This window comes from Oncorhynchus tshawytscha, linkage group LG19 (assembly GCF_018296145.1).
Source record: "Oncorhynchus tshawytscha isolate Ot180627B linkage group LG19, Otsh_v2.0, whole genome shotgun sequence".
Classification (NCBI taxonomy): domain Eukaryota; kingdom Metazoa; phylum Chordata; class Actinopteri; order Salmoniformes; family Salmonidae; genus Oncorhynchus; species Oncorhynchus tshawytscha.
This window is the reverse complement of record NC_056447.1, coordinates 51274359-51298139: the sequence shown is the minus strand read 5'-3', so window position 1 is coordinate 51298139 and position 23781 is coordinate 51274359. Positions and strand designations below refer to the sequence as shown.

Here is a 23781-nt window from a genome sequence, read left to right as displayed (position 1 = left end):
CCATGTGCGGGGCCACCGGTTATTTGCTGGGATGTACCGATACAGGGCCCATGTGCGGGGCCACCGGTTATTTACTGGGATGTACCGATACAGGGCCCATGTGCGGGGCCACCGGTTATTTGCTGGGATGTACCGATACAGGGCCCATGTGCGGGGCCACCGGTTATTTGCTGGGATGTACCGATACAGGGCCCATGTGCGGGGCCACCGGTTATTTGAGGTAGTATGTAGGTAGAGCTATTATGCATAGATGACAACAGAGAGTAGCAGTGGTGTAAAGAGGGGGGGGGGGCACTGTTATTGTACCAGTTATTGCCTGCTTCCTCTCTAGGTTTCTTCCTACGTTCTGGCCTTTCTAGGGAGTTTTTCCTAGCCACCGTGCTTCTACACCTGCATTGCTTGCTGTTTGGGGTTTTAGCCTGGGTTTCTGGACAGCACTTTGAGATATCAGCTGATGTACGAAGGGCTTTATAAATACATTTGATTTGATTTATTGTAGGATTATTGTCGTTATTTTAACATGTACTCATTATTGTACCAGTTGGGAGACACTGGACATGTCACCTGATGGCGAGTGACCAGGACTCTCTGTGTCACACTGTGAAGCTGATGTTGACACCGACTGAATCGACATAGACTGTGACACTGGCATGTTGTTTTGCACAGTGATAACCTACTCTCCATCTCGTTGTCTCTGGAAATGAGCCCATCGTGTGGAACATATCAAAGCAATGGGTCAGGGGTCCCCCTACTGACCGTTGTTCTACACAATACACATTACCTTATATGCACATACCTACAATACACATACCTTATATGCACATACCTACAATACACATACCTTATATGCACATACCTACTATACACATTACCTTATATGCACATACCTTATATGCACATACCTTATATGCACATACCTACAATACACATTACCTTATATGCACATACCTACAATACACATTACCTTATATGCACATACCTTATATGCACATACCTACAATACCTTATATGCACATACCTTATATACACATACCTACAATACACATACCTTATATGCACATACCTTATATATATACATACATACCTACATATACACATACCTTATATGCACATACCTTATATGCACATACCTACAATACACATGACCTTATATGCACATACCTACAATACACATTACCTTATATGCACATACCTACAATACACATATCTTATATGCACATACCTACAATACACATACCTTATGCAGACCTAAAATAAAAAATATATAACAAATGAATAAATATGCAGACTTTCAGGGTGCATTGGTGTTTTCATATCTCCTTTATCTAGAAACCTATATGATAGTGTTGACAAATGATTTCAAATGTCACTAATCGACAAGAGCATGACAGAGGCTTGTATTCATTTGCAGAGGGGCAATATTTTTTTTTTTTTACCAACATTGACACACAACACCAAGAAATCTTGAGGAAGAAATGTAAAACATGCATGTAATTCTTCTTCTTCTCCACCCTCTTGTTTTTCCTTCTCATTTAGCCCTGATCCCTGTGATATCTAAGAACAGTGTGAACCCAGACACCATCTTTGCCAACAACGAGATGAGTCTGGGTGACATCGAGATCTATGGGTTTGACTATGACTACACTCTGGCCTTCTACTCCAGACACCTCCACACCCTTATCTTTAACATCGCCAGGGACATCCTCATCCAGGAGCACAGGGTAATGTCTGTTCCTCTAGCCTGGTCCTAGATCAGATCTGTAGCAGAGGGCATTTTAATGTGACAGAGATGAAGTGGCACAACAGAGGAGCAGTAGCCTGATCCCAGATCTGTTACTGCTGACAACTCTTATGGTAATTGTCATACGGGAAATTCCACGGTAACAGAATTATGCTTTGACTCAGATTTGTTCACTTTAAAATGTATGCCAAACAAAAACCAACATTTTAAGACGCAAGGCTGTGGTCCTTCTTCCTCTGCTCCCCATTCAGCTGCTGCTGCCATCTCCACCCGGGCCCCTTTGGTCCCCATTCAGCTTCTGCAGCCGTCTCCACCCGGGCCCCTCTGCTCCCCATTCAGCTGCTGCAGCCGCCTCCACCCGGGCCCCTCTGCTCCCCATTCAGCTGCTGCAGCCCCCTGCTCCCCATTCAGTCTCCACCCGGGCCCCTCTGCTCCCCATTCAGCTTCTGCAGCCGCCTCCACCCGGGCCCCTCTGCTATCTGTTCAGCTTCTGCAGCCGCCTCCACCCGGGCCCCTCTGCTCCCCATTCAGCTTCTGCAGCCGCCTCCACCCGGGCCCCTCTGCTCCCCATTCAGCTGCTGCAGCCGCCTCCACCCGGGCCCCTCTGCTCCCCATTCAGCTGCTGCAGCCGCCTCCACCCGGGCCCCTCTGCTCCCCATTCAGCTTCTGCAGCCATCTCCACCCGGGCCCCTCTGCTCCCCATTCAGCTGCTGCAGCCGCCTCCACCCGGGCCCCTCTGCTCCCTATTCAGCTTCTGCAGCCATCTCCACCCGGGCCCCTCTAGCTACTGCCGTGACCAACGACTCGGTGCAGGCGGCTATCCAGCCGTCTTTAAAACCTCTTATCACAGGCTACAGCATATCCTCTTCATCAGAGAGTTTCGTGGTAGCACTTACTGTGACCTGACCTGACCTCGGCCCCCTTCCTCACTGAACCACATATCTCCACCCTTATCAGTGCCTGCCACATGTTGTTGCTCTTACTTTACTCAATACATTTCAAGCTTAATTGCCTCCACTATATACATTCCTCCTACAGATCAATCAATCAAATGTATTTATAAAGCCCTTTTTACATCAGCTGATGTCACAAAGTGCTGTACAGAAACCCAGCCTTAAATCAACCAAACAGCAAGCAATGCAGGTGTAGAAGCACGGTGGCTAGGAAAAACTCCCTAGAACCTAGGAAGAAACCTGGAGAGGAACCAGGCTCTGAGGGGTGGCCAGTCCTCTCCTGGCTGTCCTGGGTGGAGATTATAATAGTACATGGCCAAGCTGTTCAAACGTTTATAGATGATCAGCAGGGTCTAATAATAATAATCACAGTGGTTGTAGAGGGTGCAACAGGTCAGCACCTCAGGAGTCAGCAGCATATCACCCTGTATCACACTGCTGACTTGCTTCTGAAGCTAAGCAGGGTTGGTCCTGATCAGTATCTGGATGGGAGACCACATGCTGCTGGAAGTGGTGTTGGAGGGCCAGTAGGAGGCACTCTTTCCTCTGGTCTAAAAATAATAATAATATCCCAATGCCCCAAGGCAGTGATTGGGGACATTGCCCTGTGTAGGGTGCTGTCTTTCGGCTGGGATGTTAAACGGGTGTCCTGACTCTCTGAGGTCATTAAAGATCCCATGGCACTTATAGTAAGAGGAGGGGTGTTAACCCCGGTGTCCTGACTCTCTGAGGTCATTAAAGATCCCATGGTGCTTATTGTAAGAGTAGGGGTGTTAACCCTGGTGTCCTGGCTAAATTCCCAAGCTGTCCTTCCTACCATCATGGTCACCTAATTGGTCACCCAGCTTATAATTGGCTCATTCATCCCCCTCTCCCCTGTAACTATTCCCCAGGTTGTTGCTGTAAATGAGAATGTGTTCTCAGTTAACTTACCTGGTCAAATAAAAGGAGTAAATGTCAGTTGGCTTTTCATAGCCCAGCTTTCAGAGTTAGACAGCAGGTGCGGTAGAGAGAGAGTCGAAAACTGCAGGTCAGGGACAAGGTAGCACGTTGGACAGGTCAGGGTTCCATAGCCGCAGGCATAACAGTTGAAACTGAAGCAGCAGCATGCCCAGCTGGGCTGGGGACAGCAAGAAGTCATCAGGTCAGGTAGTCCTGAGGCATGGTCACAGGGCTCAGTTCCTCTGGGAGGGGAGGGAGAGAGAATTAGAGGGAGCATACTGTTGCAGCATAAATACTGGAGGCTGTGACAGGAGGGGTCGGGAGACAGATAACCAGACTATGGCACTCAATATTTCCATAGGATACCTGATAATTAATTATATTTAAAGTTTAGGAGTCAAAACCCAGAACCCATCAATACAGATCTTATTTCAACGCACAAAATCATTCAAACGAAGTCCGATGGGTTTTCTCCTACTTTTCCCAAATATTCTCATGACGTCACAAACCTTGCTTACTGCGGTCATTCGATGGCCTTTGCATATGTTCTTTAAAGACAGGACGCATAAAATGAGATAAATAATTTAGCTTAAGCTACTAAAAATAGGCCTTTTAACAAGATTAAATCACGACAGGAGTGTTTGATTCTTATTAAAGAGATGGGAGTTCAGACAGGCTACTTTCGGACATTTTCGGGAAAGGACATGTGGGCCTAATAGAGAGAATCAGCGTGCACACGCCCATAAAAGCACCTGTCAATCAAAGTCATCAGTGCACGTCAGACACAAGTACAGTGCCTTGCGAAAGTATTCGGCCCCCTTGAACTTTGCGACCTTTTGCCACATTTCAGGCTTCAAACATAAAGATATAAAACTGTATTTTTTTGTGAAGAATCAACAACAAGTGGGACACAATCATGAAGTGGAACGACATTTATTGGATATTTCAAACTTTTTTAACAAATCAAAAACTGAAAAATTGGGCGTGCAAAATTATTCAGCCCCTTTACTTTCAGTGCAGCAAACTCTCTCCAGAAGTTCAGTGAGGATCTCTGAATGATCCAATGTTGACCTAAATGACTAATGATGATAAATACAATCCACCTGTGTGTAATCAAGTCTCCGTATAAATGCACCTGCACTGTGATAGTCTCAGAGGTCCGTTAAAAGCGCAGAGAGCATCATGAAGAACAAGGAACACACCAGGCAGGTCCGAGATACTGTTGTGAAGAAGTTTAAAGTCGGATTTGGATACAAAAAGATTTCCCAAGCTTTAAACATCCCAAGGAGCACTGTGCAAGCGATAATATTGAAATGGAAGGAGTATCAGACCACTGCAAATCTACCAAGACGTTATGTTTGGCGTTAAAGCAACACAGCTCATCACCCTGAACACACCATCCCCACTGTCAAACATGGTGGTGGCAGCATCATGGTTTGGGCCTGCTTTTCTTCAGCAGGGACAGGGAAGATGGTTAAAATTGATGGGAAGATGGATGGAGCCAAATACAGGACCATTCTGGAAGAAAACCTGATGGAGTCTGCAAAAGACCTGAGACTGGGACGGAGATTTGTCTTCCAACAAGACAATGATCCAAAACATAAAGCAAAATCTACAATGGAATTGGTTCAAAAATAAACATATCCAGGTGTTAGAATGGCCAAGTCAAAGTCCAGACCTGAATCCAATCGAGAATCTGTGGAAAGAACTGAAAACTGCTGTTCACAAATGCTCTCCATCCAACCTCACTGAGCTCGAGCTGTTTTGCAAGAAGGAATGGGAAAAAATTTCAGTCTCTCGATGTGCAAAACTGATAGAGACATACCCCAAGCAACTTACAGCAGTAATCGCAGCAAAAGGTGGCGCTACAAAGTATTAACTTAAGGGGGCTGAATAATTTTGCACGCCCAATTTTTCAGTTTTTGATTTGTTAAAAAAGTTTGAAATATCCAATAAATGTCGTTCCACTTCATGATTGTGTCCCACTTGTTGTTGATTCTTCACAAAAAAATACAGTTTTATATCTTTATGTTTGAAGCCTGAAATGTGGCAAAAGGTCGCAAAGTTCAAGGGGGCCGAATACTTTCGCAAGGCACTGTAACTATTTCTCCTTTTCTTAAAACGTATTAAAAAACCTAGTCCTACCTTAGACTTTTCTGAACGTAGTCAAAAATATGATTAATTGACAAGGAAACTATTTGAGGGGACAACTATGGTATAGTATGAAGATGAAATTGGCATTTTGAATGGAAAAAAAAAAAAAAATTAAAAAAAAAAATATATATATATATATATATATATATATAATCAATGTCGTTGAATTACCGTGAAAAGAATGACTGAGAAGCACACCTTATTAGTGTTGGTGAGTTAAAACAATCAGAAATCAGACATCTCCAAATGGGCACTTTCCTACATTTGACATTGGCGAGAAGCAGGCCAGGTACTTCTATGCGTGCTCCGTCAACATTAACAGGACAGAGAAACCAGACACATTCTCATTGCTCACATGGGTCGTGTAACTGATGGTTACGAAATAAACCAAAACTTGTTTCTCAGAAGTGTAGCAGGTTGTGAACTCTGCAAACATTTTCACTGCGAGAATAAGAATGGTAAATAACTGTAGTTAATGTCTTAACAGAAATGGATGTAAGTAAATGACAGGGATGAACAGTAAATTGCCTCTTTTACATTCATAAAAGTACATTGTGGGCCAACACTGTATAGTCTCGGATACTATTCCACTTTGCAGATATAGGAGGTCGGCAAATTATTTTTTTGTCTCGCCACAGGGATGCTGGGCCATGTTGACTCTACAAGGTGTTGAAGGCGTTCCACAGGGATGCTGGGCCATGTTGACTCTACAAGGTGTTGAAAGCGTTCCACAGGGATGCTGGGCCATGTTGACTCTACAAGGTGTTGAAAGCGTTCCACAGGGATGCTGGGCCATGTTGACTCTACAAGGTGTTGAAAGCGTTCCACAGGGATGCTGGGCCATGTTGACTCTACAAGGTGTTGAAAGCGTTCCACAGGGATGCTGGGCCATGCTGACTCTACAAGGTGTTGAAGGCGTTCCACAGGGATGCTGGGCGATGTTGACTCTAATCAAATCAAATCAAATTTATTTATATAGCCCTTCGTACATCAGCTGATATCTCAAAGTGCTGTACAGAAACCCAGCCTAAAACCCCAAACAGCAAGCAATGCAGGTGTAGAAGCACGGTGGCTAGGAAAAACTCCCTAGAAAGGCCAAAACCTAGGAAGAAACCTAGAGAGGAACCAGGCTATGTGGGGTGGCTAGTCCTCTTCTGGCTGTGCCGGGTGGAGATTATAACAGAACATGGCCAAGATGTTCAAATGTTCATAAATGACCAGCATGGTCAAATAATAATAAGGCAGAACAGTTGAAACTGGAGCAGCAGCACAGTCAGGTGGAAGTTGAAACTGGAGCAGCATCATGGCCAGGTGGACTGGGAACAGCAAGGAGTCATCATGTCAGGTAGTCCTGGGGCATGGTCCTAGGGCTCAGGTCAGTTGAAACTGGAGCAGCAGCATGGCCAGGTGGACTGGGGACAGCAAGGAGTCATCATGTCAGGTAGTCCTGGGGCATGGTCCTAGGGCTCAGGTCCTCCGAGAGAGAGAAAGAAAGAGAGAAGGAGAGAATTAGAGAACGCACACTTAGATTCACACAGGACACCGAATAGGACAGGAGAAGTACTCCAGATATAACAAACTGACCCCAGCCCCCCGACACATAAACTACTGCAGCATAAATATTGGAGGCTGAGACAGGAGGGGTCAGGAGACACTGTGGCCCCATCCGAGGACACCCCCGGACAGGGCCAAACAGGAAGGATATAACCCCACCCACTTTGCCAAAGCACAGCCCCCACACCACTAGAGGGATATCTTCAACCACCAACTTACCATCCTAAGACAAGGCTGAGTATAGCCCACAAAGATCTACGCCACGGCACAACCCAGGGGGGCGCCAACCCAGACAGGATGACCACAACAGTGAATCAACCCACTCAGGTGACGCACCCCCTCCAGGGACGGCATGAGAGAGCCCCAGTAAGCCAGTGACTCAGCCCCTGTAATAGGGTTAGAGGCAGAGAATCCCAGTGGAAAGAGGGGAACCGGCCAGGCAGAGACAGCAAGGGCGGTTCGTTGCTCCAGAGCCTTTCCGTTCACCTTCCCACTCCTGGGCCAGACTACACTCAATCATATGACCCACTGAAGAGATGAGTCTTCAGTAAAGACTTAAAGGTTGAGACCGAGTTTGCGTCTCTGACATGGGTAGGCAGACCGTTCCATAAAAATGGAGCTCTATAGGAGAAAGCCCTGCCTCCAGCTGTTTGCTTAGAAATTCTAGGGACAATTAGGAGGCCTGCGTCTTGTGACCGTAGCGTACGTGTAGGTATGTACGGCAGGACCAAATCAGAGAGATAGGTAGGAGCAAGCCCATGTAATGCTTTGTAGGTTAGCAGTAAAACCTTGAAATCAGCCCTTGCTTTGACAGGAAGCCAGTGTAGAGAGGCTAGCACTGGAGTAATATGATCAAATTTTTTGGTTCTAGTCAGGATTCTAGCAGCCGTATTTAGCACTAACTGAAGTTTATTTAGTGCTTTATCCGGGTAGCCGGAAAATAGAGCATTGCAGTAGTCTAACCTAGAAGTGACAAAAGCATGGATTAATTTTTCTGCATCATTTTTGGACAGAAAGTTTCTGATTTTTGCAATGTTACGTAGATGGAAAAAAGCTGTCCTCGAAATGGTCTTGATATGTTCTTCAAAAGAGAGATCAGGGTCCAGAGTAACGCCGAGGTCCTTCACAGTTTTATTTGAGACGACTGTACAACCATTAAGATTAATTGTCAGATTCAACAGAAGATCTCTTTGTTTCTTGGGACCTAGAACAAGCATCTCTGTTTTGTCCGAGTTTAATAGTAGAAAGTTTGCAGCCATCCACTTCCTTATGTCTGAAACACATGCTTCTAGCGAGGGCAATTTTGGGGCTTCACCATGTTTCATTGAAATGTACAGCTGTGTGTCATCCGCATAGCAGTGAAAGTTTACATTATGTTTTCGAATAACATCCCCAAGAGGTAAAATATATAGTGAAAACAATAGTGGTCCTAAAACGGAACCTTGAGGAACACCGAAATTTACAGTTGATTTGTCAGAGGACAAACCATTCACAAAGACAAACTGATATCTTTCCGACAGATAAGATCTAAACCAGGCCAGAACATGTCCGTGGAGACCAATTTGGGTTTCCAATCTCTCCAAAAGAATGTGGTGATCGATGGTATCAAAAGCAGCACTAAGGTCTAGGAGCACGAGGACAGATGCAGAGCCTCGGTCCGATGCCATTAAAATGTCATTTACCACCATCACAAGTGCCGTCTCAGTGCTATGATGGGGTCTAAAACCAGACTGAAGCATTTCGTATACATTGTTTGTCTTCAGGAAGGCAGTGAGTTGCTGAGCAACAGCCTTCTCTAAAAATTTTGAGAGGAATGGAAGATTCGATATAAGCCGATAGTTTTTATATTTTCTGGGTCAAGGTTTGGCTTTTTCAAGAGAGGCTTTATTACTGCCACTTTTAGTGAGTTTGGTACACATCAAGTGGATAGAGAGCTGTTTATTATGTTCAACATAGGAGGGCCAAGCACAGGAAGCAGCTCTTTCAGTAGTTTAGTTGGAATAGGGTCCAGTATGCAGCTTGAAGGTTTAGAGGCCATGATTATTTTCATCATTGTGTCAAGAGATATAGTACTAAAACACTTGAGCGTCTCTCTTGATCCTAGGTCCTGGCAGAGTTGTGCAGACTCAGGACAACTGAGGTTTGGAGGAATACGCAGGTTTAAAGAGGAGTCTGTAATTTGCTTTCTAATAATCATAATCTTTTCCTCAAAGAAGTTCATGAATTTATCACTGCTAAAGTGAAAGTCATCCTCTCTTGGGGAATGCTGCTTTTTAGTTAGCTTTGCGACAGTATCAAAAAGGAATTTCGGATTGTTCTTATTTTCCTCAATTAAGTTAGAAAAATAGGATGATCGAGCAGCAGTAAGGGCTCTTCGGTACTGCACGGTACCGTCCTTCCAAGCTAGTCGGAAGACTTCCAGTTTGGTGTGGCGCCATTTCCGTTCCAATTTTCTGGAAGCTTGCTTCAGAGCTCGGGTATTTTCTGTGTACCAGGGAGCTAGTTTCTTATGAGAATTTTTTTAGTTTTTAGGGGTGCAACTGCATCTAGGGTATTGCGCAAGGTTAAATTGAGATCCTCAGTTAGGTGGTTAACTGATTTTTGTCCTCTGGCGTCCTTGGGTAGGCAGAGGGAGTCTGGAAGGGCATCAAGGAATCTTTGTGTTGTCTGTGAATTTATAGCACGACTTTTGATGTTCCTTGGTTGGGGTCTGAGCAGATTATTTGTTGCAATTGCAAACGTAATAAAATGGTGGTCCGATAGTCCAGGATTATGAGGAAAAACATTAAGATCCACCACATTTATTCCATGGGACAAAACTAGGTCCAGCGTATGACTGTGACAGTGAGTGGGTCCAGAGACATGTTGGACAAAACCCACTGAGTCGATGATGGCGCCGAAAGCCTTTTGGAGTGGGTCTGTGGACTTTACCATGTGAATATTAAAGTCACCAAAGATTAGAATATTATCTGCTATGACTACAAGGTCCGATAGGAATTCAGGGAACTCAGTGAGAAACGCTGTATATGGCCCAGGAGGCCTGTAAACAGTAGCTATAAAAAGTGATTGAGTAGGCTGCATAGATTTCATGACTAGAAGCTCAAAAGACGAAAACGTCATTTTTTTTGGTAAATTGAAATTTGCTATCGTAAATGTTAGCAACCCCTCCGCCTTTGCGGGATGCACGGGGATATGGTCACTAGTGTAGCCAGGAGGTGAGGCCTCATTTAAAACAGTAAATTAATCAGGCTTAAGCCATGTTTCAGTCAGGCCAATCACATCAAGATTATGATCAGTGATTAGTTCATTGACTATAATTGCCTTTGAAGTAAGGGATCTAACATTAAGTAGCCCTATTTTGAGATGTGAGGTATCATGATCTCTTTCAGTAATGACAGGAATGGAGGTGGTCTTTATCCTAGTGAGATTGCTAAGGCGAACACCGCCATGTTTAGTTTTGCCCAACCTAGGTCGAGGCACAGACACGGTCTCAATGGTGATAGCTGAGCTGACTACACTGACTGTGCTAGTGGCAGACTCCACTATGCTGGCAGGCTGGCTAACAGCCTGCTGCCTGGCCTGCACCCTATTTCTTTGTGGAGCTAGAGGAGTTAGAGCCCTGTCTATGTTGGTAGATAAGATGAGAGCACCCCTCCAGCTAGGATGGAGTCCGTCACTCCTCAGCAGGTCAGGCTTGGTCCTGTTTGTGGGTGAGTCCCAGAAAGAGGGCCAATTATCTACAAATTCTATCTTTTGGGAGGGGCAGAAAACAGTTTTCAACCAACTCGATGCCGACACATCTTTCTAGCTGATATGCACGCAGAAGCTATGTTGCGCTTGGTGATCTCTGACTGTTTCATCCTAACATCGTTGGTGCCGACGTGGATAACAATATCTCTATACTCTCTACACTCGCCAGTTTTAGCTTTAGCCAGCACCATCTTCAGATTAGCCTTAACGTCGGTAGCCCTGCCCCCGGGTAAACAGTGTATGATCGCTGGATGATTCGCTTTAAGTCTAATACTGCGGGTAATGGAGTCGCCAATGACTAGAGTCTTCACCTCTACAAGGTGTTGAAAGCGTTCCACAGGGATGCTGGGCCATGTTGACTCTACAAGGTGTTGAAAGCGTTCCACAGGGATGCTGGGCCATGTTGACTCTACAAGGTGTTGAAAGCGTTCCACAGGGATGCTGGGCCATGTTGACTCTACAAGGTGTTGAAAGCGTTCCACAGGGATGCTGGGCCATGTTGTTGTCCAGTTGGCTGGATGACCTTTGAACCATTCTTGATACACACAGGAAACTGATGTGTGAGAAACCCTGCAGCGTCTTGATACAAATTGGTGTGCCTGGCACATACTACCATACCCTGTTCAAAGGCACTTAAATATTTTGTCTTGCCCATTCAACCTCTGAAATGGCACACATACATACACCTTCCATCTCTCAATTGTCTCAAGGCTTAAATCCTTCTTTTAACCTGTCTCCTCCCCTTCATCTACACTGATTGAAGTGGATTTAACAAGGGGACATCAATAAAGGATCATAGCTTTCACCTGGATTCACCTGGTCTATGTCACACCGTCTATGTCATGGAAAGAGCAGGTGTTCATAATGTTTTTTTTTTACACTCAGTGTATATTTAGTAGATGTGGATGTTCCAAAGGCGAACATCAGCGGTTTGTATGTGTGGAGACCTGGAGATGCAAAACATGAAAGCCTGGAGATACCTTTTTTTTTTTTAACAACAACATTAGTGGTCAATTATCGTGAGATCGGCAGTCATTTGCTTGACAATAGCCTGCTGACAAAATGTCATGACCGCCACTGCCCTATAATCATGATTGGCCTATATTTATCTGGCAATGTTCATCATTACTCATTGGCACTTTATTCTTAAGTTCTGCACGCAATGCATGCGTATAATATAGCCTTCATTGTAGCGGCTAACATGCCAAATCAATACCCCCGAGCTGACAAGGTACAACTCTGTTGTTCTGCCCCTGAACAGGCAGTTAACCCACTGTTCTTAGGCCATCATTGAAAATAAGAATTTGTTCTTAACTGACTTGCCTAGTTAAATAAAGGTAAAATTAAAAAATTAAATAAAAAATACAGTCTAATATTATTGTCATACAGTGTATTCAGAAAGTATTCAGACCATTTACTCAGTACTTTGTTGACTCACCTTTTGACAGGGACTACAGCCTCGAGTCCTCTTGGGTATGACGCTACAAGCTTGGCACACCTGTATTTGGGAAGTTTCTCCCATTCTTCTCAGCAGATCCTCTCAAGTTCTGTCAGGTTGGATGGGGAGCGTCACTGCACAGCTATTTTCAGGTCTCTCTAGAGATGTTCGATTGGGTTCAAGTCCGGGTTCTGTCTTGGCCACTCAAGGACATTCAGAGACTTGTCCCGAAGCCACTCCTGCATTGTCTTGGCTGTGGGCTTAGGGTCATTGTCCTGTTGGAAGGTGATCCTTCACTCCAGTCTGATGTCCTGAGCACTCCGTAGCAGGTTTTCATCAAGATCTCTCTGTACTTAGCTCAGTTCATCTTTCCCTCGATCCTGACTAGTCTCCCAATCCCTGCCGCTGAAAAACACCCCAACAGCATGATGCTGCCATATTTCCGCATGGCATTTAGTTTAAAAAGTTAAATCTTGGTTTCATCAGACCAGAAACTCTTGTTTCTCATGGTCTGGGAGTCCTTTAGGTACCTTTTGGCAAACTCCAAGCAGGCTGTCATGTGTCTTTTAATGAGGAGTGGCTTCCGTCTTGGCCACTACCATAAAGGCCTGATTGGTGGAGCGCTGCAGAGATGGTTGTCCTTCTTGAAGGTTCTCCCATCTCCACAGAGGAACTCTGGAGCTCTGTCAGAGTGACCATCGGGTTCTTGGTCACCTCCCTGACCAAGGCCCTTCTCCCCCGATTGTTCAGTTTGGCCGGAGGGGCCAGCTCTAGGAAGAGTCTTGTTGGTTCCAAACTTCTTCCATTTAAGAATGATGGAGGGTGTTCTTGGGGATCTTTAACACTGCAGAAATCTTTTGGAACCCTTCCCCAGATCTGTGCCTCAACACAATCCTGTCTCGGAGCTCTACGGACAATTCCTTCGACCTCCAGGCTTGTTTTTTTTCTCTGACTTGCAGTGTCAACTGTGGCACCTTATATACAGTTGAAGACAGAAGTTTACATACACTTAGGTTGGAGTCATTAAAACTCATTTTTCAACCACTCAAATTGTCAAGATATTCAACTCATTAGTTTATATCTTTTCTTTTTCTTTCTCTTTCTCTTCTTATTGGTTCAAAGACCACCATTGGTTAAAAGTCCCTTATAACCAACTGTTCCTTTGTTTACACAAACAGGTAACTTCCGAAACCATGGAAACACAGGAGGAAATGGAGGGATACAAAGTATATTGAAAGCAGGTGCTACCACACCGGTGTGGTTCCTGAGTTAAATAAGCAATTAACATCCCATCATGCTTAGGGTCATGTACAGTTGAAGTCGGAAGTTTACATACACTTAGGTTGGAGTCATTAAAACTAATTTTTCAACCACTCCACAAATGTCTTGTTACCAAACTATAGTTTTGGCAAGTTGGTTAGGACATCTACTTTGTGCATGACACAAGTCATTTTTCCAACAATTGTTTACAGGCAGATTATTTCACTTATAGTTCACCGTATCACAGTTCCAGTGGGTCAGAAGTTTACATACACTAAGTTGACTGTGCCTTTAAACAGCTTGGAAAATTCCAGTAAATGATGTCATGGCTTTAGAAGCTTCTGATAGGCTAATTGACATAATTTGAGTCAATTGGAGGTGTACCTGTGGATGTATTTCAAGGCCTACCTTCAAACTCAGTGCCTCTTTGCTTGACATCATGGGAAAATCAAAAGAAATCAGCCAAGACCTCAGAAAAAAAATTGTAGACCTCCACAAGTCTGGTTCATCCTTGGGAGCAATTTCCAAATGCCTGAAGGTACCACGTTCATCTGTACATACAATAGTACGCAAGTATAAACACCATGGAACCACGCAGCATGCTCTGTCTCCCAAAGATTAACGTACTTTGGTGCGAAAAGTGCAAATCAACCCCAGAACAACAGCAATGGACCTTGTGAAGATTCTGGAGGAAACAGGTACAAAAGTATCTATATCCACAGCAAAACGAGTCCTATATCGACATAACCTTAAAGGCCTCTCAGCAAGGAAGAAGCCACTGCTCCAAAACCGCCATAAAAAAAGCTGCACATGGGGACAAAGGTCATACTTTTTGGAGAAAAGGACTCTGGTCTGATGAAATATAAATAGAACTGTTCGGCCATAATGACCATTGTTATGTTTGGAGGAAAAAGGCGGAAGCTTGCAAGCCAAAGAACACCATCCCATCTATGAAGCACAGGGGTGGCAGCATCATGTTGCAGGGGTGCTTTACTGTAGGAGGGACTGGTGCACTCCACAAAATAGATGGGAGGGGAAATGATGGGGATATATTGAAGCAACATCTCAAGACATCAGTCAGGAAGTTAAAGCTTGGTCGGAAATGCGTCTTCCATATGGACAATGACCCCAAGTATACTTCCAAAGTTGTGGCAAAATGGCTTAAGGACAACAAAGTCCAGGTATTGGAGTGGCCATCATAAAGCCCTGACCTCAATCCTATAGAAAATTTGTGGGCAGAACTGAATAAGCGTGTGCGAGCAAGGAGGTCTACAAACCTGACTCAGTTACACCAGCTCTGTCAGGAGGAATGGGCCAAAACTCACCCAATTTATTGTGGGAAGTTTGTGGAAGGCTACCCGAAACGTTTGACCCAATTTAAACTATTTAAAGGCAATGCTACCAAATGCTAATTGATTGTATGTAAACTTCTGACCAACTGAGAATGTGATGAAAGAAATAAAAACTGAAATAAATCATTCTCTCTCCTATTATTCTGACATTTCACATTCTTAAAATAAAGTTGTGATCCTAACTGACCTTAGACAGGGAATGTTTACTAGGATTAAATGTCAGAAATTGTGACAAACTGAGTTTAAATGTATTTGGCTAAGGTGTATGTAATCTTCCGACTTCAACTGTATACAACCTTTTGGTAGGCCATCATTGTAAATAAGAATTTGTTCTTAACTGACTTGTTAACTAGTTAAATAAAGGTTAAAAAAAAACAGACCCTTTGCTCTGTTCACAGCTATATGGTTATATAGGAGTGGACTGGAACCAAAGTGAACTCAGGAGCAGCTTGTTGATTGGCCACGCCAACACTCCATCACCAGCCATCATGCATTAGTATCTTATAATAATCAGAGACAACATCGCTCCTAAAGTCTGTAAGCATAGTTGTTTGTATTTGATATTAAGTTGGATGAAATGCATCATTTCACAAGTGGTTCTTATGCAATATCACAGTCATTTCATCAATTGATTCTCCAGTGACTAATTAAAAATATATATTTAATCCGTACTTTATGAGCTCAGTAGACCGGCTACTGCCTTTTAACTCTCATCACTGTAGGCATTTACATTTCATTTTGTATTTCATCTCATTAATAAAAGATCTTCTGCAATAACTTGATATGTTGAGTCAGTCCTTGCAATCAGTTCCACCTTGAATAATGGTTATGTTCTCCAGCCTCCCAGCAGCAAACTGAATGGCCATCGACATTCATCCATCAATTAAGAACTGTGGCTTTCAGCTTCAGTTGTGCTGCCTGTACACCTGTAGGCCTATTAATGCTCATTTCATGTATTTGTTTCTAATACTTTTTGTTCATTGTTACAGGTGGAGCTTCAGTTTCTAATAACCGGGTTACATCTTACCTGAACTAATTCGGGGAAATGCTTCTCTATGCAAGCTAACATCCTACCCAACTAACAACGGTTGGTCCCATAGTCATCACCTTCAGTTTGCAAATTAAGGCTGCCCAGCAATTTTTAAAATGTTTTTCAATTTTGTTTCACCTTTATTTAACCAGGTAGGCCAGTTGATTACAAGTTATCATTTACAATTGCGACCTGGCCAAGATAAAGTAAAGCAGTTCGACACATACAACAACACATAGTTACACATGTAATAAACAAACATACAGTCAATAATACAGTAAGAAATGTCTATATACAGTGAGTGCAAATGAGGTAAGATAAGGGAGGTAAGGCAATAAATAGGCCATGGTGGCGAAGTAATTACAATATAGCAATTAAACACAGGAATGGTAGAATGTGCAGAAGATGAATGTGCAGGTAGAGATACTGGGGTGCAAAGGAGCAAGATAAATAAATACAGTATGGGGATGAGGTAGATGGATGGGCTATTTACAGATGGGCTATGTACAGGTGCAGTGATCTGTGAGCTGCTCTGACAGCTGGTGCTTAAAGCTAGTGAGGGAAATGTGTCTCCAGCTAAGAGCAATGGGTTCCACCATGTTGGGTCCTTTACTCATGTCATGTATTAATGCTCATTTCACTGCTAGCGTGCAAGGTTCATCTGGCAACTGCACGTCCTTGGTTAACACTCAGGTTTTTCATTTACACTTTTACTCAAGTGCCTTTTCATGTTACAACAGTGCAGATCATCTCAAGATGCTTTAATTGAACCTTTTCTTTAAGATCTCATTACGTGTTATAGACAGTTGGCCCTCTGAGTCCAGGTTTTTACTATGTCTGCTTTCTTATCCGTCTACTTATGGAAGGTCTTCAGACTCAACATTTCTGCAGTTTGTTGCCCTTTTACAACACGGGTAAATGGTAACTCTTATCGAGGGCCTCATCTCAGGAATATCAACAGCATGTCGCACACTAGGCGAAAACACTCTCTCAGGCAACACTTCTCGTTGCTTTGTCACGTGCCATCTTTGTCATATTCAGTCAGCACGACTCTTCTTCATCTCAACACTTTTATTCCCAGTACTAAACTACCTGCTACTTCCTGTTCTACAGCATATGCTCGTAGCCCTCAGGTGGTTTCCCTCGGCGTTGACGTTTCGCTAGTCTTTCTTGACTGGTTTTCCATGGTTTCCTTCTAATGGCAAGTTCGCAACTTCTGTCGCTTTTATTTCCTTCATGTGATTTAGGTTTTTCTGATCTGGTATTTTAACCTGAATCACTAGAGCCTCACTCTCAAGCTTTTTAAATCAGGTTCCTGGGGTACTATCATAATAGCTAGCACTTACACTGAATCTATTCTCATGCCTTATGCTAATATATATTCCTGCTTGACCTCGCTCTGATCCCCGTCATTCTCCTTTCATCTCTCTACAACCCGCATCTATTTTCACTCATCTCCTCTCAAGTTATATAAAGGGGTAATATTTTACCTCAACACTACACTGGTCACTCGTTCAGAACTGTAGTTGTAGCCATGCTAGGATATAATTCAACCTTCACCCTCATGCTCTGCCTACACCTTATATGTTAGGCCCAAATCTATTGTCCGTCCTCTCAGCAATGGTCCTTTTTATCATAGCTTTCAAAAGTTACTTTAGTTGGCGAGTATCCATTTAAACTCATTCATATAGTCATTCATTATTACACTTTCATCATCAAGGCACTCAGCAGGCTGTCTTTCGGTCAGACACTCTTTGGCACGTGTCCCTATCACTTTGTATGACTTAGTACGACGCAAAGCCAATGTCTCATTATATCATACAAATTGTATTACAGAGGTCCTACATACAAGCGTAAGTAGCATTTCGTCTAAACACATGGCGTTCAGCCCGCCCATGTTTTAATGAAAATTACATATAATACTTTCCATCACAGTATAATCTCACTTTTGTTATATTTCTTTCATGCGTCTATTTTACATGTAGATAGTCATTGTTTTTTAATCTTTAGATCCAATTGTTGTTTCGTTGCGTCCCTTCTCCCTGGTAAGTAACTGATTATGTTGGGGTGGGTTTCGATGCCGGCGCTCCTGCGTAGGGCTACCTACCTACCTGGCTTCGAGGATCTTCCCTCTGTCGTTCTTGTTCACTCAGTTAAACATGTACTAGATTGAAATAGAGTTTTAGGAAAGTTCAATCAGGAAGGCTGGTTTGAATGCTCGTTTAACTTCATTCGGTAAGTATAACATAATTCACTCTGTTTCATATTCTACGGGCATAGTGGGAATGAATACTAACGTATCATAATCATAGCGTCTTGTTTCTCCTCTTTCCTATTAGCCATGTTGTGAAATGTCCTTCACCTGTTGACCTTATAGCCTATAAGCACGGCACAATAATGCACATTCCTCACGCTTGCTGTTCAACCTATGGGCTCACTCTTACAATTATCACTTCCTTCTCTCTTAACCAATGGGGTGTAAATCTTGGGATGTATTTATATGTTAAATTACCCATGTTTTCTCACTTGCTGTTTTTCTGCAGCAGTTGTTGCCATCCACTTCCCTGCCACCACCAGCTATAATATCCTTAATGCCTGTCAACAGAACTCCTTTACCCCCGCGGGGTTGTTTGGATGCCAGCAGTACCGCATTGGGGCTATCTGCCCTCACCTAATCTGGCTCCTAGGATCTTCCCTCTTGAGACGAGGCAATTCGACAGACTATTTAATCAAATGTCATATTGCATTCCATCTTTGTTCATTCAGTAAAGCCTGTACTCGATTGAATTACAGTAGGTGAAGTGGATTTACCTCCGCTAATGGCATTATGGTAACAGAATTACATGTCCCTGACCTGTAACTATACAGAAATGCATGATTATGGATCTGAATATCATTCTCTTCATAGTGATGTATCCTAAATAGGTACACAAAGGTAGAAGTATGCAATATCCTTATTTTTATTATTCTTATTTTTATTGTCCTTATTATTCTACACACGGGCTATTATTTTAATGAGCTCCGCCCCCAAACAAGTCTGCATTTGGTTGTTTTCTGGACCAGGCAAAATCTGAAACAATCGTAGACGTCTATGTCTATGACATCACAGTAGAGTACAGTACAGTCCCCATCCTATATCTCAGATATTGTATCTCCCTACGAGCCAGGATGCAGACTGAGATTCTCTGACAGGGCTACTGTTGACCATTCCAGTGATTTGTCTGCCATTGTAATCCTTGGGCGAGCCGCCTAAGCATTTTTTTCAGATCTCCTAAGTCCAAACAGTGTTAAAAAAAAAATATATATATATATATATATACATTACCAGTCAAAAGTTTGGACACCTACTCATTCAAGGGTTTTTCTTTATTTTTGACTATTTTCTACATTGTAGAATAATAGTGAAGACATCATAACAGTCAGTGGAGGAGAGGACAGTAGCAGGAGACACTATGAGCTGAACATAACAGTATGCCAGTGGAAGTAGCAGGTGACCCAACTGTGGTTTGTGTCTACTTTGATATCCCATTGTAGCGGATTCAATTACAGTAATTCTGTTGTTATTTTCTTGGTAAATCCGCTACCGATTTGGTAAAATAATAATCACATAATAATTATTAAACTTGATATCAGTAAACACACAGTAACTAATTAGTAGCTCTACCTTTTCATGTTACTTTTGTGAACTTTTATCTTCGTTACATGAGGGAGAGAAATTAAAAATGATCTGAGCCTTTGCTTACTGCTCATTTTTTAGAATGGAAAATGCTTGAAATAATTATATGACTTAATTTCTCAAAAATATAGACTCTGTATTTTCATTTGACACTCAATTTGACATGCTCCTATAAACTTCACATGTTGGTGCTCATGTGTCCGTTTAGATGGAAAAGCTTATACCAAGTTTGTGTTGTATTGCCAATTCCTTGCTGGGGGGGCGAGTTTGGCATTAAAATGACCACAGGAAGTTGGCAAGACGGCACAAAACTGATCTGGGACCAGAGTCTGTTTTTCTAGTCTGGTTTCCCAGATCTGTTTGTCGTGTTTTGTCAATAGGAGTTGGCAAGAAGGCACAAACATAAATAGCCAACTCCTATGGTCGTTGTCACTCAAAACTCCTATGGTCTGACATCACAACAATCATAGGAGTTGTCAAGATGGCACAAACAGCTCCTATGGTCATTGGCATGCCAATTTGCCATTGAATGCTTTTGAAAATGATTTCACAAGGCCCATTTCACATGATATGCCTAAATAATGAATAACTACTAGGCTAATAAATAAACTTCTTCTTCTTTTGATAGGTTAATTAAATTATCATGTTATTTCAAGTTTTCCCTTTGGAGCGCAATAGGCAGAAATGATATTGATTTACCATTGCAACATTTGATGTACAGTCACATTCCCTGTGGTTGTCTGAAGCATTCTATGGAGTTCACAGCTTGTCTCATCGCGATTGGTTGATCCCTTTCATTTGCAACACTGTCAATAAACGTCATCTCTCTCTTTCTTTTGCGGTACCTGTGATTACCAGATGAGCGAAACGTTTTACGAGTTGATTCGACTCCTGGCTCAGTTTGTCAGCTGTGTCATCTTAAAACCTACGTTGAGAGTTGTTGTTGTTGTTGTCCTAAAACATTTTTTAACGTGATTCCTAGGACCTTTTCTATGATGCTTTGTGGATACGGCCCCAGGTCGTGTTTGTGCAGTACAACCAAATCCTTTGGTCGTTGGCAGGCCTAACTAGCACTGGCATAAGACTGCACTCACTGTCACATGAAAGACCACTCTGCTCCAGATGCATATTAATCAAATCATATTAACTGAAAACTGTTATATTATGTAATTCTGTTGGACTTGACAAAGCACAGGCCATGTCTTTGTTTGTAACCTTGACAAACCCCCCATTTGATTCAACACTTGCCATATTTTTCCAAATAGAGAGAGGTTCTATTTATACTGTCAGTGTCTGTCTGTTAAAGTTAACAAATTATTTTCTAATAGTGGTGAGAAAATCATTGGAGAAGAATGAGTTAAAGTAGTGTTTTAAATTTCTTTTTTTTTGAAGTATTCAGCCTTTTCAAGATCTTCCTCTGAGAATTGGTATAAGTGGACTTTTTGCAAAGCCTATGTGCAAAGAACGAAGATTTGACTGAGCGTTTTAAAATCTGTGTCTTCAGTTTAGACAGTTTACATGTCCATCTCCAATAAATGGTGATAAACCATAGATCCTTGTTTCTGTTCCTCTCCAAGCTTCACTGATAACGTCTCATTTTCTCATGGGGTGGCAGGGTAGAGCGTTGGACTAGTAACCGGAAGGTTGCAAGTTCAAATCCCCGAGCTGACAAGGTACAAATCTGTCGTTCTGCCCCTGAACAGGCAGTTAACCCACTGTTCCTAGGCCATCATTGAAAATGTGAAGTTGTTCTTAACTGACTTGCCTGGTTAAATAAAGGTTAAAATAAAATGTTTTTTTCTTCTTCTTTAGTACCCTGAGGGCTTGCGAGAGTACGAGTACATCCCTAACTTTGTTGTCAGAGGACTGCACTATGATGTCCAAAGGGCTTTGCTGATGAAGATAGATGCATTTCACTACATACAGCTGGGAACCGTATACAGGTACAGTCTAGCTATTACTATTAATACATTGATTAAAGGCCTAGTGCAGTCAAAAACATGATTTTCCTCTTTTTATTTTTTATTATATATTTCCACAGTATGAGGTTGGAATAATACTATGAAATTGTGAAAGTTATGATAATGCCCTTTTAGTGTAAAATCTGTTTGAAAAGGCTGCCTGAAATTTCAGCCTGTTTTGGTGGGATGGAGTTTTGGCCTGCCTAGTTAGACCAATAAGAAAGAGTTCCAAACCTCTCTGCCAATAACAGCTAGTTTTAACAGCTAGTTTTCCCCTCCCCACTCAGGCCACTCCAAGACAGTCCTAGCTAAATTCTTGCTTGAGAAATAGCTCTTTGCTAAGAAGCAATTTTAGTTTCTTTTTGACCATTTTTATTGAAAACAATCATAGTAAGGTTAATTGTTAGCTAGAAATGATTTGACATTGAGTTTAAAACGGCTGCCTTGGACCTTTAAGCAATGATAATCCTCTATCTGTGTAACTATACTGTCATGTTTCTCTGTGTAACTGTCATGTTTATCTGTGTAACTATACAGTAGATGTACAGTGTTTACTTTACAGGCCTGATATGCAGTTGATGTTAATCGTTACCTGTATTTCCTGGTTTAGAAAAAAAAGCTTGATCCCTCAGTACAAACGTGTGTTCTCTTATCCCCTGTAGGGGTCTTCACCCGGTACCAGACAAGGAGGTGATTGCCATGTACGATGGCTGCCATGTCCCTCTGGAGAATATGAGTGACTTCTATGGCAAGGTAGGGCCCATATGATCTCCTTCACCCTTCCACAGTCACTATATACAAATCTGTTTCGGTTACCGTGATAAACTGACCCCGTTACATCTAGCAGCAAGGCCACTCTGCATTGCCAAGTCATAAACAGTTTTCACCCCGTACAGTCAGACACATGATACTGTAATATTCAGTTTCTACCCTGTAGAGCCCAACCATGGGTAATCTAAGAACACAGAACCAAAGCTCACATGCACTAGATAGTTAGCTACTCCATCTACTTCTGATGGCAGATAGACACGGCCTCGCGTTATCGTCAGTTTTGGCAGACATGATGTTGCGTAGCCTAGTAACACCTCACTTTACTAATGTCTTCTCCTATCTGGATCTTTCATAACCTTCTTCTTCTTCTAGAGTTCCCATGGCCACACAATGAAACAGTATATGGACATCTTTTCCCTCCCAGAGATGAACCTTCTGTGTTCCGTTAATGACTACTTCATGAAGCACAATATCGACTACGAGCCCGTCCACCTCTACAAAGACGTCAAGGTAACGAGAGCACAACAGGTGGTCTTCCAAAGACACCTCGGTTGTGTTCATTTAGGCACAACATGGAAGAAAACGGTCAGAAAGAGATGAACAGGTACTATCTGAAGCTACGCTGTGCCCTTATGAACACGACCTCTTTCAGGAAGGTCAGACCAGAAGACCAACATCATAATGCTCTTCTCTATGACGAGTTGGATTCCAGTAATGAGGCAGTTACATTTATTAACATTTATTAATAGTGAAACCTTGTTGTGACCATTGGTTGTTATTTTTAGTGTGCTTCGTGACAGAGTAGAGGCTTAATTTAGACTTTTGAAAATGGCAGTCTAGTTTTAGAAGAGGCAGCTGTCTGGTCTCTGGTGGCTCTGCCTGCCTCTTCAGAAGGAGATGGGAGTGAAATCAGGGCTGGGTTGTGCTTGTTCCTCTGATGAGCTTGTCAGGGAAGACTGGTACCTGCTTAGTTTCATTCTGCAGTGTCTGTGACAGATCAGTGTCATCGTGATGAAAACCTGGCTTCATGTCCGCTCACTCATTCACATCACAATATATCAAGCTAGAGTAGACAATTTCTCAAATTTCACTCCCTTCCCCACCTCCTCTCCCCTTCCCCTTCCCTCCTCTACCCCCTCCCTTCCCTCCTCCCCCTCCCTTCCCTCCTCCCACCTCCTCTCCCCTTCCCTTCCCTCCTC

General features: G+C 42.8%; 1 protein-coding gene across 1 annotated transcript in view; it reads left to right on the top strand.

The window, feature by feature from the left end:
• LOC112238273 (5'-nucleotidase domain-containing protein 3-like) overlaps positions 1-23781 on the top strand; it is a 41894-nt gene that overhangs the window by 1348 nt on the left and 16765 nt on the right. The window contains exons 2-5 of the mRNA XM_042301846.1: positions 1537-1721; positions 21663-21793; positions 22474-22564; positions 22955-23092. Of these exons, the coding sequence (XP_042157780.1) occupies positions 1537-1721; positions 21663-21793; positions 22474-22564; positions 22955-23092 (545 nt within the window). The remainder of the gene's footprint in view (positions 1-1536; positions 1722-21662; positions 21794-22473; positions 22565-22954; positions 23093-23781) is intronic.